The 17,910-nt window shown below is 35.8% G+C and overlaps 1 protein-coding gene across 1 annotated transcript; it reads left to right on the top strand.

Moving 5' to 3' along the window:
- Window positions 1–14,065: 14,065 nt before the first annotated feature.
- LOC132619290 (uncharacterized) lies at window positions 14,066–15,801 on the top strand. The gene is made up of 2 exons (XM_060334237.1): window positions 14,066–14,460; window positions 15,372–15,801. The coding sequence occupies exons 1-2, from the start codon at window positions 14,080–14,082 to the stop codon at window positions 15,792–15,794; spliced, it is 804 nt and encodes a 267-aa protein (XP_060190220.1). The 5' UTR covers window positions 14,066–14,079; the 3' UTR covers window positions 15,795–15,801.
- Window positions 15,802–17,910: the final 2,109 nt, after the last annotated feature.

Raw genomic sequence — 17,910 nt, 5'->3', positions numbered from 1 at the left:
ATTCATTTAAAAAAATATCCTCGTGACTTTAAAAAATAACTCTTCCCATTTTTTTAAACTAACTAGATCCAACCCACCAGGAAAAAGAATTAGCATGTGACTTTAAAAATGGGTAGACTTTTTTTTAAAGTGACGTGATATTTTTTTAATTAAAAAATAAGCTAAATGATTTTTTCGAAAAAAGATATATTTGCACCATTTTATAACCGTAGGGGTATATATTTGCTCTAAATCGCAAAGTTGAGGGGTATATTTGCACATTTTCCTCAATTTTGCTAAATTTCAACTTTAGCCATTTTAATATCTAATTAAGTATACTCTCCCATTTTAAAATAAGTGGTGTTTTTACCTTTTCATTTTGTTAAAAAATAAGTGATGTTTCACATTATCAAGAAAACATTAATACTGTTCTTCTAATTTTACATTTATTTAAATAAATGAAGTTTTATATAACCAAAAAACTACTAAAAGGCTACATCTTATTATTCATATCTGTGACTTTAAAAAGAATCCTGAATTCGTTCTCTTGTTAGTTATTAGTACTAGTAGTTAGGACTTAGGAGAACATAAACTGGAATTTTACATAACGTTCCATGTAGGAATTGTTTATACAAAAATGTGATTGAGACCTTTACCAATAAGGAATATTTGGTTTATTCTCCTCTCTGACGCGACCTTTTGCCAATTAAATTGTCCAATAGCTCTCTAATGCTTATATTCTAAATTATATGCAACAGTCCAACAGAAAAGAAAACAATACCTTGAATATGTAAGAGATCTAGAATTAAACACATATGAATGGCTGTTCCATATTCCCATTAGATTATTTCTAAAAGTCGCGGTGCCACATAAATTCGAAGAGCGATCAGTTTATCCATCACTTAGATCCAAGGATGGATGGTCAGTTGAATATTCTAATTGAAAAATTATATTGTGTATATAGAAAAATCAATTTCTTAACGGAAAGCTGGTACAAGGAGGAGGACTACACCCAACCTCTCTATTTACAATTTGATGGAAGCAAAAACTAGCTGGAATATTTAAGATTCCAAATACTACTTGCTCCGTCCCATATTATTTGGCCACATTATTAAAAATATATGTCTCAAATTACTTGTCCATTTATAAAACTAAGATAAAATTAACTAAATTTTTTCCATCTTACCCTTAGTATTAAATGTTCTTGAAAATAGTCAATATTGATCAGAATGTATTTATTGGAGAGAGATATGTAAATAGTAAAATACATCTTTTATTTATGATTTCTTAAGAGACATACAAAAAAAAATGGTCAAGTAATATGGGAAGGATGGAGTATAACATTATTGTGAACATGGATAGCCCAGATAATGCTTATGGACCAGTTATCTTGACAGAGGAAGGCCAAGCTGTTGGGCCTGGCAAGGCTATGCCATGAAGAGGCCAAATAATTTTTGTCCTTTAAAATCATACTCATTCCTACTGGGGCATAAGTTCTAAGAACGCGGTACATAACTTGTGGGATATTATAATGCATATATATTAATTTATGCACCACGAAAAACTTATTTGTTATGAGGGTTGAAAATTAAAGAGCGGCAGAAAATAGGGCCAAAAGTGCAAATGACCCGTAGGGAAGCACGTGACAAAGGGATAACTGATGTTTTACCGGCTATCCTTTTGTTACTATTCCCATGTTATCTTTCTTCTGCTTTGGTTTAATCCTTTAAGCTTCCGCTGTAATTAATAGTTAGTTTGAGCTTTCAATCAAAGGAGTTAGCTCCCTATTTTTAATTTAGCATTTTAAGTGTTTATTACAAACAATTTTCTAATATTAACTATAGAAATCTTTCAATGTGATGTGATCCTTGATAAAATTTGAGATTTTGCCACTATTTCAACACTCGTGCTAAATACATTGAATTAGTTGTCTTTAATATTAAACTCGAGCGTGTATGAACTATGATTCTTTAAATGTTATGTAAAGTTAATGTTCCTTTTAATTTCAACCTAAGTTTAGTTAATTATTTCTAAAAACGAATTATATCACATAATCATGAAGCATGTAGGTGCATTTTTCTTTTCTAGATTCCTTGCTTAATAACTTCTGTCCTGCCTTATTTCTTTCCCTTTTCTTTCTCTTCCCATAGTACAGTTTTCAGCTTTAGTTTCATTACTATGACCTTCTACCAATGAGGTTTAAAGATAGAAATAATTCCTACGTACTGTCCTCAATTCATTATCAATGGTTGTAAAGCAAAAACCAAAAACCATAATATAATAGTACGTCTGAAATTCTTTCTTTTTGCACTTTTCCAACAGGCCAACTTTGTGGAAAAGTAAAAACAAGGGATTAGAGAGAGACTAGCAATAAAAACAAGAACTCGAAAGTAATAACTGATTGTTTTTTTTTTTTTTTTAAAACCAAAGCCTTATGAGCATCAACGAAAATAACAAGTAGCTAGTGAAGGAAAGCATTTGAATGAAAGCTTCATTAGCACGAAAAAGAGAACTACACTAACATAAGATGGTGATGGAATGAATGAGATCACTGCGTTCCTAATTAGAAGTTTCAAGTTCGAGCCCTTATTACAAAATCTTGGTAGAAGCGTGTTCTCCTTTAATGAATCTTACGTGAAACAAATCCTGATAAATCGAAACCTCATGCAGATAACTGACACAAGATAACGAAAAACAGCGGCGATTTCAGGATTTGAACTTTTAAGGTTCGAATTCAAAATCGTACCGATTTAGTGCTTCGAAGTCAATTATTTATACTTATTAACCAACTTCTAACTTATAATATACAGAGTTCAAGCCAATTAGGAAGCTTTATCCCCGTCTGAATACAACCAATTAGGAATCTGAAATTACAATCGCAGGTGGCATATTAATTTTTGAGATTGTAGATCCTGTGATCTTTGTGATGTCAAAGATCCTCCAATCAGAAACCTATATTTTCTTGGGCCCCAAATGTAGTCAGACCAACCACGAGGCCCAATGTCACAGACCCCTTTAAACCCACAACAAACACCGGAGTAATACCGAGTCCGGAACCAAAACGCCCCCAAAAATATCATTTTGAACCAAAATACCCCAACAAAAAACTGCGCTAAAGCACTTCACGGAAACGGAGCCGTTAAGTGCTTTAGCGCAGTAAAATACTGCGTTATAGGAGTTAACTCGTTGACTGCTTTAGCGCAGTATTTTACTGCGCTATAGCAATTCGTCTCTCTCCTATAGCGCAGTATTTTACTGTGCTATAGCGCTCCACTTTAAACCCATCGGGTTCCACCACTGGTCCCTCCAGTGGCCAAAAAAAAAAATGAAAACACCATTGGAGGCGAATCCGAGGTCGTCCCCACATCCAAAAACGTCATTTTTTATTAAATTTCGTCCGTGAAAGTTTAGATTCTCGGTATATTCAAGTCAAGGAGCAAGAATCTAAGTTCGAATTTTGGGAAAAAGCGGCATACAACTTGATTAAAATAACTCTACAAAAAATCTTCGATTAAAGTTTTCTACTATGAACTTTTGTTATATACATTATATTCTAAGCATGCTTAACATTTAATCCTTGCCATTTTCCAAAAAAAAAAAATTTTTTTGTTCTTGTTCGACTGGGCAGTGGCTTTTGCCACTGTTCCGAAATTTTTTCAAATTTGTTTAATTCATTATTTGTTAAAATGTTTATGAATTGTTAATTTGTTAAATGTTTATGAATTTTTAATGTTATATCCTGTATTTTGTGTATTCGGATAATTCAAGATAATTGCGAAAAGTTAAGGGCAAGGCTAAATTTTGACCTTGTTTAGCACACAAGTTGTTCATGAAAGTTTTGATGTGGAAATATTAAGAAAGACTAGGGGTAAAAAGGGAAATTCGCAAGATGACTCGTAGAAAATACGGAGGAAGGTTAAGGGGCAAATTTGGAAATTGGAGAAATAATTTTTCATGAATTCCAAAAAAAAAAAAAAAAAAGTGGGCTTAAGTAAATGGGCCAAAGAGGCCGGCCATGATGGAGTGGGCTTAGGCCCACATGGAAGCTTAATAAATAAGTCAAAAGATGACTTATGGATTACATTTCATCATCTTTATCCTTAAGAAATTTCAAGAAACTTGGAGAGGAAAACAAGAAGGCCATATTCGGCCAAGCTATGCAAAAATTGACCCCTTGAAAATCTTGATCAAAAATTATTTTCTTCTAGCATTCCTACCAATTGGAAGGTCCTCTTTAACGTGGAGTAGATGTTGGGGCAAGTAAATCATTCATTCTTGTAAGAAGCAACCTTAGCCAAGTTGAGAAGTGAAGTGAAGAAAGGTAAGGTCTTTTTCATATGTCATGAATGTTTTGTGTATGTTGTAGTATGTAGAAGTGAATGAAAATCATGAAATATGGATGTTATTATGTTGGTGGCCGAATAAGAGGTGGTGTAGTGTAGATGTGATAAATTGATTTTATTTAGTATTTTGGTTGTTGTTGTTGTGGATTCTATGTTGATAATTAAAGTTTGATGATTCTAGTTGAAGTTGTAAGTGTTGGAAAGTTGTTTAAAAGCTAATGTGATGTCAAAAACCATTTCTTGTATATATGGAAAAATAATGTTGTTAGTATGTGAATTATTGGTATAGTTTATGGATTTGAAGGAAGGAAATGTGTTGTTATCGTTCTTGTTGAATTTGGAAGGTTTCGGGTGAAGTGGTATGTCGGTTGAATTGTTTGAAGTGTTCTTGAATCATGTTAGAATGATTTCGGATTAATACTCGAATGTGAAATCATTGGTGTTAGCTTGACTATATATGGCTGAATTGAATATAAATGAAATGTCGTCGAACTGTGTAGAAAGGATTGCTAGTGTTAGAATGCGTTTGAAATAATTGTTGAAGTTGGAGATATGATTGTTGGTATTTGTTGTTGATAAATTGGCCGAGTTAGATTCTCGGGGATGGTATATTTACAGGGGAAATGCTGCCGAAATTTCGGCAGATTATAAATGAATGTATTTGGAAGACTAAGGCAAGTGTGTGATGATGTGTTTAATGATTGTGTAATCTTCTTGAATGTAGACTAGCGATAGCGAGCTTGGACAAAAAGCATAGCTAATAGGACGTGGAACAGGTATGCAAAGCTTACCTTTTCTTTCTTTTGGCATGTCCTAGAGCTAAGTAAGCTATGATACTTATCTTGGGGAAATTCTATTCTTGATTCCGAGCTTGTTAATGATTATTATTCACTTCTTGATGTGAGTATACTTAGTATAGCCGAGCTTATTGTATGATTGAATAACGAGAAAAGACTAAAAGAGTTCTGTAAGTGGTATTGTCCCTAACTTTCGTAGACGGTCTCGGGTTGCTTGAAAATGGTTGTAGGGGTTCCTATAATGAATAACGTTCATAACCTTCATGTGCTAATTTGGATTGTTTGGGAAATGCTCGTAGAGGTTTCTATAATGAATAACGTTCATAAATCTCATAAGTGAACTCGGATTGTTTTAGAAACGTTCATGGGGGGTTTTATAATGAATGATGTCCATAACGATATTTGAAAGCTACTTGGTATGATTGTTGCTTTAATTTTCCAAAAATAACTTCTGAAACGCTCATAACTTTCTTATACTAAATCGGATTGACCCGTAACTTGTTTCTGAGCCTTCAGGTGTCGGTAAGTGTACTTGTCCATCGAGTATTAAAATTAATTTATATGCATATGATTTTACTAATGATTTCGAGAAGATTAGTTTTATACTAAAGGAAACACAAAGTGAGATTTACTAATTAAATTTTCAAAATCACTCCGAAGGGGGTGCGAGATTTCACCATTTAGATTTTCAAAACCACTCCGAAGGGGGTGCGAGGTTGTACTATTTCATTCCATATACGACTCATGTTTACATTTCATGGCATCATCATTATTATTATGCCCGAAGGGGCCAGGGTAGTATTATGTCGGAACCGACATGCCCGAAGGGGCCATCATTATTATTATGTCAGGACTGGTATGCCCGAAGGGGCCAGGGTAGTATTATGTCGGGACCGGCATGCCCGAAGGGGCTATCATCATTATTGTTAATGTTGCAAGCGGCATGCCCGAAAGGGCCAGGACTAGTATTATTAATGTCGCAAGCGGCATGCCCGAAGGGGCCATCATTATTATTATGTCGGATCCGGCATGCCCAAAGGAGCCAGGACTAGGATTATTATGCCAGCGGCATGCCCGAAGGGGCCATCATCATTATTATTATTATGTCGGAACCGGCATGCCCGAAGGGGCCAAGACTAGCATTATTATGCCGGCGGCATGCCCGAAGGGGCCATCATCACTATTATTATTATGTCGGAACCGGCATGCCCGAAGGGGCCAGGACTAGCATTGTTATGCCGGCGGCATGCCCGAAGGGGCCATCATTGTTACTATGCCGGAAGCGGCCGTCCGAAGGGACCATTATGATACTATTTTCTCATACTGTATTCTAGAATTTGGGTATGCTGTACTTACATTGTGTATGCTAGAAGGCGTGTAAGGCACTTTATGGCACGGTTCAAAAGGCTGTTCCAGGTTACTCCCGGGTTGTCTCTAAACTGGTTACTGTTACGCCTTTCCTTGTTTATGATTCAGTGATGTTTTACATATTCAGTACATATTCCGTACTGACCCCCTTTCTTCGGGGGCTGCGTTTCATGCCACGCAGGTACACCCAGATGAGTAGAAGACTTTGCTAAAGGTGTCCAGCGGGATTGGCGAGCTCCATCTCAGTTCGGAGTGTTGCCGGGTCAAGTACTTATGTCATGGTATTTTGTATATGTTAGAGACTTTGCAGACAGTGTCCTGTGGATAGGGCGTCGAGAAGTGCGAATCATTTATAGATGTTAAAAGAGTATGTATTTTTAAATGATTTCAGTTGATTTGAAGTACGTAATTAATTGAAAGTTTTCATAATCTGTATAAAGACAATGATCTTTATTTGGAAAAGTTCCATGTTTTAAAGGTTTTTGAAATGACAGGTTTTGGTAAAGCGAACGTTTAAGGGTTCGCTCGACTCTGATGAGTGTCGGGTGCCCATCATGCCCTATCAAGATGAGGGTGTGACATTTAATTTGTTATATCTTTATGAGTTGTTAATTTGTTAATTATTTATGAATTGTTAATGAATTATTATTTTGTTAATTGATTATTTGTTAAATATTGATTATGAATTTATTAGTTGTTAAATATTGTTTATGAATTGAAAGAAGTTGATTGGTAATGAATTATTATGTTGTTAACACTTTGTTTGGATGATTGTTATGCATTGTTTTGACATTTATCGTATTGTGTTGTATTGTATAGGTAATATAATAACAACATAATATAATACAATAGGTAACAACCATCCAAACAAGTTGTAAATGATTATGAATTATTAATCTATATAATTTTAAAAGCGTGAATATATATGTTAAATAAAAAAAGATTATCTTAAAAAGAATAGTTAAAGTTCTTCTTTTCATAAATACATAAGCTAACGAAAAAAATATAAAGTTTGTAGGAAAATATGTGGTCGACGAATATACTCTTTTAGTTTAATTTTATCGTAGTTGTGTTGGCTATTTGGTCAACTAAAAATATATCACATATTCAAAATAGAGTTCCAAACAAATATTACTGCTGAATTTCGATTCCCAAACTAATTAACTTAACAAGTCTTTGCCATCACATAATTCAAAAGTAATTAACTTAAAAATCTTTGCCATCACATATGTGTCCTTACTATCATATATTAAATTTACTGCATATCCCATGTTAATTATTCACAAGATATAATACTACATAATTCACATATTCCCTACAAATTATTAATTAGTTAATATAATTTATCTTTCATTTTAAGAATAATGACTAATTTAGTTTGTACAGACCGGACTCTTTCATGGATCCGAATGTTCCCCCTGGGCCCGATGTTCCCCCGGCGCTTGATGCTCACCAGGGGCCCAATGATCACCCGGGGCCCGCTGTTCACCCGGGGCCCGCTGATAGATCAGTATTGTCTTTGCAAGACAATCATAGGTCAGAGTTATTATGGGCAGGGATATCTACTAGGCTCCGTCCCTGTAGGCTGCAGAGAGTGTGGACTCTTTTACGTGAGCACCACCCACACCCTCGCGTGTTGGAGATATTGTTTCAAGGCAGCATCTACCGTTGCGTGTCCGTTGGTCTGGTACAGCATGATTGGGCGCTCATCTCGGCCATGGTTGAGCGGTGGAGGCCAGAGACACATACCTTCCATCTTCGCACTGGTGAGGCCACGATTACACTTCAGGATGTGGAGGTCCTCTTTAGATTGCGGGTAGATGGAAAGCCACTACACACTCGGTACGAGCCTCCTCCTGGTCAGACGTGGGCGACAGAGTTGACTAGGCTCACCCACTTCGTGCCTGATGCCGAGGGCCAAATTTCGGGACAGAGTCGGGTTAAGATTAGTGCACTCTGCACTTATTTGGAGGGTCTGGATCCGGTTGACGACGGTACCCCACAGGACGATGTTGATCGTCATGCCCGTTTGTACCTGCTTATTATATTCGGGGGCATTTTGTTTCCGAACTCATCGGGTGCTTTTGTCAGCTTACGTTATTTGGTTTTCTTGGAGCATCTGGACCGCCTGGGAGACTACAGCTGGGGTGGTGCTGTTTTGGCGTATCTTTGCAGATGCCTGTGCTGAGCGTCTGTTGGTGTAGTCAGAGATGTGTGTGGATTTTTTGCTCTTCTCGAGGTAATATTTTAAGTGTGCCTTCCTTTAATGTAGACAAACCTCTTGAAATGACGACTTAAAAATCGTATTTTCTAATATCGCTTACAGTTATGGGTGTGGGAGAGGATGCTGCCTTTTCAGCCCGTACCTAGGCATCACCTCGAGATTGACATGCCTTATGCGAGGAGGTGGATAGCGGTTTTTGATCGGGATGTGGATACACACCACAGTATCCTTCCATTCTGGGACCAGCTTGATCACATGACGGACGATGCGGTAAAACTATTTAAATTTACATTAATAATTTAATTAAACGTCTTTTCTACTTGGTGATCACTGATTTGTATTTATATGTTATGCAGCTATTTATATGGGCGTCGTACATTGCTATATTAGATGGTTTGCCGCCCTTCTGTAGGGTAGGTCAGGGGGTTTGGAGGTCGCGGTGTCCGTTGATACACCTGTACATCGTAGAGGATTATATGCTCGAGCGTGTCTTACGACAGTTTGGGCATATACAGAGTATACCCCCTGACGTCCGTCATGAGCTCTGACACTACCAGCGGGACGATCAGGTTGCCGTTGATGATGAATTTCTGGCTTTCATGGATGTCTAGCTCCACCGTTGGAAGAACAGGTTGGGCACTTTAGCGGTGGTCGGCCATTTGACTCCCATTGAGCATTACATGCGCTGGTATCATCAGATCACACACCGATTAATCGGCAACCCAGCTTTGCGTCCCCCTAGGGATGTAGGATACTCAGCACTCGCGGGGCAGTACGAGGCATTGACAATTTTATCGTATTTAGATTTATTTAATTGCATTAATTGTTACGTTTTAAAAATAAACTTTTTTTTTCTGTTGAACACAAATGCAGCTGGTGGCCGTACAGCGTTTACGCATCTTGGGGTTAGAGCATATGCCTTACCCTGGGCTTGCGGGGTTTGCGGCGGAGATGGTATGGATATCCGAGGATGGTATCCGGCAGGCAGGCGAGATTAGGCGCAGGGAGGAGCCTGTTCCGGAGGCTGAGTATCAGGCAGCGCCAGGAGGAGGACCGGGTGCTCCCAGAGAAGGAGGTCGTGCTGCCGGAGGACACCGTGCACGTAGAGGACACGGTGCTGCTGCTAGAAGACCTGGTGGTGGAGGACACCATCTGGTAGATGAGGCGGATGAGGCCGATCCCATTCCAGAGGGCGTTCACGGTCTAGTCCATCCGCAGCCGTTCCAGGCCGGTGGCAGCTCACCTGGGGACTCACCTACGTTTACGCCGGCGCTCTTACTTGCTGAGATACCCGGGTCTTCATCACAGCCGAGCCAGAATACATACATGGAGGAGCGTGATAACGTTGATTTGGCGGCGTTATGCACTTCATTAGCTGATGAGCGGCCTGTGAGGAATTTAGAGGGAGCCAGGATTCTTGACTTCGATGAGTTTTTGATCTCGGTTAGTATTTAAAATACTTATTTGTTCATTTAAATTATTTATTTTAAATATATATATATATATATATATATATATATATATATATATATATATATATGTGTGTGTGTGTGTGTGTGTGTGTGTGTGTGTGTGTTACTCATTATTTAGTAATATTTTATATTTTAGGATTCGGCGCCAGCGGGTCCACCAGAGCCACCCACTCAGGCGTTTTCTCATGGGTCTGCCGAGCCAGCGGTGTCTTCCCATATGACTACCGAACCACAGGTAAGCTTTTTATTAAAATTTATTTTATTCAATATAAGGTCAATATTTAATATACATATTTTATTATTTAAAGTACTTATTTTAAATATGTATGTTACTTATTATTTCATTTTTTTCATACTTTAGGATTCGGCGCCAGTGGGTCCACAAGAGTTACCCATTCAGGAGCATTCTCATCAGTCTTCCGAGGCAGAGGTGTCTTCTCATGAGACTACCGAGGCGCATGTAAGTTTTTTTACTTAAAACTAATTTTATTCAATATAAGGTAAATATTTATTTAATTTTTATAACCTTTACTTGGACTTCGAACAGCATCTCGTCCAGGCGACTACCTCATATTCACTACCACACCCATCTTAGGAGCCTACAGACCTATCTCAGGAACCTACTCAGGCGCCCGTTGACACACAAGTTTGATTAAATAATTAACGTTAATGTATTCAATATAAATAAGAAATGGTACTAATTATTATATATTTTTTAGGTTCATCCTTCGGCGCCCGCGGTGGCAACTCCTGACGAGGAAGAGGTCGAGTTTCCAGACCTAGCTCAGCCTGAGGTTCTGAGCGTGCCAGCGGGACTAGATCCCAAGAAGAAACACGTTCTAGTTAAGGGCGCAAGGGCTAGGGGAAGAGGAGATGATCATGAATTGGAGCGCTCGGTTATTAAGAGGAAAAAGGACGATGGAGACGATGGCGAGGGCGGGGGGGATGGTATGAGCCTTAGGCGTAGGGATAGTCTCCGACATACTACATGTGGGACCCATCCTCGATAGTGTATATATATTAGTGTTGTACAATTTATCGTAAATATTATATATTTTTTGCATATTTATAAATATTATCTTAGTCTTTATTATTGTTTATAGTTTCACATCCTAAATTGATAATAAAAAAAAACGTGACACATTCAAAATAAAGTTAAGCATTAATTTAAAAATAAGACGAAACCCTAAAAGATAAATAACTTAAAGCTAATGACTACAAGTCTTCAAACAAAAAAGGACTTCGAGTTTCAACCACTAAAACGACAATCCAAAGTATTGCGTATTCTTGAATCTTGATGTGTTGAGCCTATTTTATTAATTGTACAAATATAACTAGGGTTCTATATAAAATATTGAAGTTCCGGAATCTCAAAGCATGATTAATATACGACTAAATTACGTAAAAAGGAGTGAAAATGTAAGAGGGTGGTTTTGGAAAATGGCGGAGCGCTATAGCGCAGTAAAATACTGCGCTATAGGTGAGAGACAAATTTCTATAGCGCAGTAAAATACTGCGCTAAAGCAGTCAATGGGTTAATTCCTATAGCGTAGTATTTTACTGCGCTAAAGCACTTAACGGCTCCGTCTCCGTAAAGTGCTTTAGCACAGTAAATTACTGCGCTAAAGGTACTTTTGTTAAAAAAAAAAAATTATTGGGTATTTTGGTTCAAAATGGTGTCTTTGAGGGCATTTTGGTTCCGGACTCCGTAATACCCAACACCACGACCACATGATAGAGCGTTCCACTCAATCGTCTAGTCCTACATGCAGCGATCTTTTTCCTCCAATCAAATCCAACAACTTTGCAGAATAAATTCTCATCTTTTTTTTTTTTTTTTTTTTTTAAAGTATAAAAATCAAAGTCTTCTCTTGGTCTGAACTTTCATAGCTTTGATTTTCATAAGACGCATATGTGAAATGTTATTTACATGAATTTTAAATTAAATGGGGTAACGATCTATCTAGAAGATGCCTTAAATTTCTCAGTTTTATTTTACTTTTCCCCTTACTAAAAACAATTTTTTTTTACTTGTCCATTTTAGCAAATTAAGAGAGTTTTATTATTATTTCCACATATTACCCTTAATATTAAATAACTACATATAAAATACTAGTAGTCAAATTTAAAATTAGGTTAGTTTAGTAAACTACACCCCTAATAAAAACTTTCTTAAGGGATGTGCTAAATCAACATGGGTCAAGCAAAATGAAACGGAGAGAGTACATGTTGTTTCCTGAATTTCGGTTATCGTAGTATTTGGTTGTTGTTAGTGTTTTTCCCTGAAAGCTATGTAATGCTCTCTCTAACATTTGCTAAGTCCTCTTTAATTATGTATTTTTCTTTCCTAATTATTTTGATATGTGTTATTTGAACAAAAAGTTTTCCAAAAACAATCTCTGTATCCTCACCAGAAATGAGTAATATCTGTGTACGCTTTACACTCGGGACGGATATGTTATTGTTGGTTGGTGAACTTGTAAATTGTATTTCTGAAATATAATAAATAGAAAGACTTATTAAATTATTTGGCCACTTCATAACATGACAAACACGAAGGCAATTGGTCAATTTATATTCAACAAGATAATGAAGTCATTCCTACGACCAATTGAGAGCTTGCTATAGTTTTCAGTTCAATACTATAAATTCGAACAAGAGCCACGCGTCCAATTACTAAAACATGCCATCAAAAGTACTTACCAAATTGTTTATATCAATGCACATACGTGTCCAAGCTTTTTTCCTTAGTGTTATATATGTGTCCAGCTGCTCATAGGCTTTTAACGTACTCACCAATTGCACCACCCAAAGTTCGATACGCTGCTTTAATCTTGGGTCCTACCTAATCTTTCCTCACTGTTCCACGTATCGCCCTAGACATGTGTTACTTCCTAACTCATTAATTATTCCCCTGATTTTCACTGGTTAATCCTTTTGAGAATTGTTTATTCTCTTGTAACAACAACACCGATAAATATCTAGCGTAAATTTGCTAGTGGAGTCTGAAGGTAAAATGTAGGCAGATTTTGAGGATAGAGACGCATTAGTTCTCTTGTAATTTATGATTCTTTTTTTATCTTAGTTGAAAGATTAAATTTGAACAAAACTAAAGATATTTTAAGAAATTCTTACTTCCTCCGTCTCAATTTATATGATACTAGAGTCAAACAAGTATTTCTTTGATCATAATTTTTATATCCCTTTTAAATAGTTTGAATTGTTAATTATTGTGATTTATAATAATTCTTATGAATTCCCTAATATATAAATTTCATTTAAAAAATTTAAAGATTCTATATCCAAACTTATTATCAAAATTAAGAAGTTTGATTATCGAAATTCGAATTGTGCCTCATAAATTGAAGCAGATAGATTAGATCACAATCTAAAATTATATTTGTGTATACAGACATTATTAGACAACAATCTAATTAATGATCTATTAGATTGAGCAATGTATGAATAAACATTAAACTTGAGTCTAACACTATCAAAAGAGCAATTCTTCCAAAACTATATTTACATTACCTTAAAAAACTATAAAAAATGACAGCCCAGTGAACAAAGCATTCATCGTTAGCAGGGTCCAAAGAAAGCCACACCTAGGAATGTAACACAGGCAACCTATCTAATACAAGTATTAGTGGCATCTTTCACTGCTTGAGCCCGTGATAGGTCATACGGAAATAACTTTATTGTCACTTCGAAGCTCCATCCCTTATAAAAATATAAGTAAAATCTAAATATTGATTAGAAAAAGGGACATTTGCGTAAATTAACCCAACTATTCCACAACTATGATAATCGGCTCGACCTCTGGTCATATTATACCACCAACTTCTTCAGTCTAACATAAAGAAGCTCTCTATAGAAGAGCTAACTCTTCAACAAAAATGGATGTTAACGTTGGATCACAAGATATGAAGGTAGTCAACCGGATAATGCTAAGATTCCGGCCAATCGCACCTAAACCGGTTACCGACGGTTCAGAAACTGGTTCTAAACCGGAGGACATCAAGAATGAACCGGTTACTAAACCGAGAAGGAAGAGAAAGTACGTTAGAGTTAAGAAAAATAGCAACTGTAACAATATTATTGAAGAAGAAGAAAGGAAAGATGGATCTGTTGTAACCCTTCAGTTGCTTCCGGAGAGTAGCAGTAGCAGCGCGAACTTTCAAGATAACGGAGCTTTACAAAATGAAATCAGTTTCTCTCACAAGTATGATAATAATGGTATCTTAGCCATCAGTTCGCCGGATCAATTCGATCTGAAGGTAATATTGAATTGTGTGACCATCTTATTTAAATTGAGATAATGATTAAAAATACATTTTAACTATTATTTCTTTCGCGAATTTCATATCTCAACTATTAGATGTTTCTTTTTTTTATCTCAATTATCTCTATCTACGTAAGTATTATACATCTCAGCTATTAGTTGTTCTTTTTTTTTACCTTAATTATTATGATAATTCAGGTAGAAAAAGAGAACAATTATATTGATAGTTGATGTGTGTTTTAATACGTACATGGTGACGATAGTTCAGGTAAGAAAAGACAACAAATGATAGTCTAGATTTAAAACTTGCGAAAAAATAATAGTTCATTTGTGTTTTTAATCGTTAACTCTTAAAAAAATAATTTGTTAGAGAGAGAGCACGATTTATTTTAATAACGAAATTGTCATACATGAACTATGTTTTGATACACCTCCTTAATTACATGCGAGGATCAAATATTTGAAAATATTTTTCTTGTTTTTTTGTGTGACGATGAGATTTGAACTCTAGTCCTCTCCCACGAAATTGTCATACATGAACTATGTTTTGATACACCTCCTTAATTACATGTGAGGATCAAATATTTGAAAATATTTTTCTTGTTTTTTTGTGTGACGATGAGATTTGAACTCTAGTCCTCTCCCTGCATAGGCGGATCCTCCAGGATCTAAATATTATGAGTTCTAAATTCTAGAACAATGATCTCAAAGACTCAAATGCTAGCAAGTGAGTTATAAATTTATTAATTTTTATTCATATTCAGTGAATTTCTTAACAATACGGAATTTCAGTCAAAATTATTTGTAATTAACATGTTAAATTGTGTGACCTATCTTATCGAAGTTTATTACGTGAGAGATTTCACACTTTTATTTTATACTTATATATATAATTATGTTGAACAGGTAGCGATGCAAACACCAAGAATGGTGGAGTCTTGGGTGATGGTGGATGGAATGACAAAAACATTTGCAGATGAAGACGCTTTGTTAGGAAGTACGGACATGGAGAAGATGAAGAATCTCGAGACGGACACGTGTCCAGGATTGATATCGGATGGCTTAGGTTTTGTGCAGTGGGTTAATCCGGCATATCGGAGAATGGTGGCAGATGGAGGACCAACATCGGAGATGGTGGTGAGGTTGGTTATGAAGGAAAAAATTGTAAGTGAGGAATTGCCTAGAGCATTTGCATGCAGTGTAAGGGTAGTATATTCATCGCTGAATTCGAAGCAATCACGAATAATGCCGTGTGATGTGTGGAAAATGGAGTTTGGAGGGTTTGCATGGAGGTTTGATTCTAAGGCTGCACTTAGCTTGGGTCGTTGAAGGAACAAAAACAAGAAAGCTTGCTCACAAGCCAGCAGGTAATCTTTTGCAATAATATTTTTTGTTTCCATCCAATGTCAAATATTCGTATGGGAGCCCGATTAAATTCGAATCGCGTGCAATGCTCCCAACAAAATATTTTTCATTCTCAAGGCTCAAAGCCGGGACCTTGATTATGGATGGAGGGACTCCTACCATCCACCACAACTCATGTTGGTAATCTTGTACATATAGGAGTACTATATATCTGTTGAAAATCATGGAACTCAGTGGAGCAGGCAGAAATTTTGTAAAGGATGGAGTATCGATATTTTAAAAACGAATAAATGAACAAATCAAACATAAAATTTCGATATTAACGGAGTATATATTTTCAAGTATTTTTTTTTCAAATATTCTACAATCCTCTTGAACGAGTTTTCATTTCTAAAAGTGCGCACACATTAACATCATAAGAAATCTAACTCTTAAACAATTATTTTCTTTTAAGACATAAAAAAAACATTTTATTCTTACATTTATATATATATATATATATATATATATATATATATATATATATATATCAACTTTTTTTGATCAAGCGGTGTTACTACCCACCGCTTAACCTAAGGTGGCTTCACCCCTAGAGGAAACCAGCTGCATAAAATCTAGCTCGAGATGATGCACTTCTTGTTCAAAGCTCTACATATAAAAGTATAAGGGGACATTATTGAAAATCAAGATTTGTGAAACTGCAAAAATGTTGCATGGTCAACTGACTTTCTTAAAAATTTCTTATACTCCAATTGAATAATAGTATTAATGAGTAATGAAATATACTATTAAGTAAGAGATTTAAGTTATAAAGTCTGATATATAAGTATGTTATGCTATTAATGTTGTTTAGTTGAATTAATTTAACATTCAGCTGTAAATGTTGACTATTAAATTGACGACTATTTTACACATAACGCCTAGCGTAAATATAAAACTAAATTCATTCAATTAAATTTAAATATCCAACCTTTGGCAATTGATTTGTTGAACTTTGTACTGTCAAAGGAGAAACATGGAGGAGAGCACATACTTGATATTGTTGAATTTTATCACACGTAACATTTACTTAATTTGGTGATGACTTGACTATTGAATATGATTCTTCTATGTACTTGTTTGCAGGCCGGAACTAAGATTTTCACTAAGAAGATTTAAAATATAAAGAAGTAATCAAATCCACCAAAAAGTTAAGGGGATTCAACATCTATCATAGATGCATAAAAAATAAGTTTGAACATTATGTATAATGTAATTTTCTAGCAAAGGGAGTTCACCCTGCTTGTTTGGCCATGAAGATTGAAGACCATGACTAAGCAAAAATTGAAGTCATTGGATTGTGTTAATATATCCCACATCGGTGGTTTAAGGGATGGGTGGACTCCTTAAATGGACTTGGGCAATCTTCCTCTCACAAGCTAGCTTTTGGGGTTGAGTTAGGTCCAAGATCAAATTTACAAACTGAGCTTAGGTTGCTGATTGCAATATTGAACTGTGCCTTAAATTGTTTAAGGATAAGTTGTCAAAGTTGATATGTTTTAGACATTAAATTGATAATGTAATGTTGATAATTGTCGTGCGTCATTCAAATATCATAGACTGGAACCTGTCTAATGTCAGCTAGTTAGTAAAAGACCAAAGTTTGTAACGATCGAAATAGTATTACTGTCACATCTCTATGTACCAAGTTTTTGTGGAACCAATATTTCTCTTATGTTATATTATATGTTCTCTATAATAATATTTTGTTACAGTGATCAAAAGATATAGGAACAAACCACCTTCTTATAAAAAGGTATGACTGTAATTTATCATGACAACTAGGTTTGACTCTAATATGAAGCTGGTTTTATTACCTCGACCGTCCAATCTATTTTTGAATATTTGTTCTTTTTCTTTTCGCTCAGAAAGAGTGAGTGGCTTAATAGGCGATGAAATGTAATGAAACTAAAGCAATGTTACTGGCTCGATGGACTGAGTCCAGAAGGAGAAAAGTCCCTAGCAAACAAATAGCAAAGAGAGATCGATGCAGTTGTCACAAAAAACAAGCTTATTGGCTCTAATAAAATGTGAAATAATC

This window comes from Lycium barbarum, chromosome 11, assembly GCF_019175385.1.
Source record: "Lycium barbarum isolate Lr01 chromosome 11, ASM1917538v2, whole genome shotgun sequence".
NCBI lineage: Eukaryota > Viridiplantae > Streptophyta > Magnoliopsida > Solanales > Solanaceae > Lycium > Lycium barbarum.
This window is presented reverse-complemented; position numbering and strand designations above follow the sequence as displayed.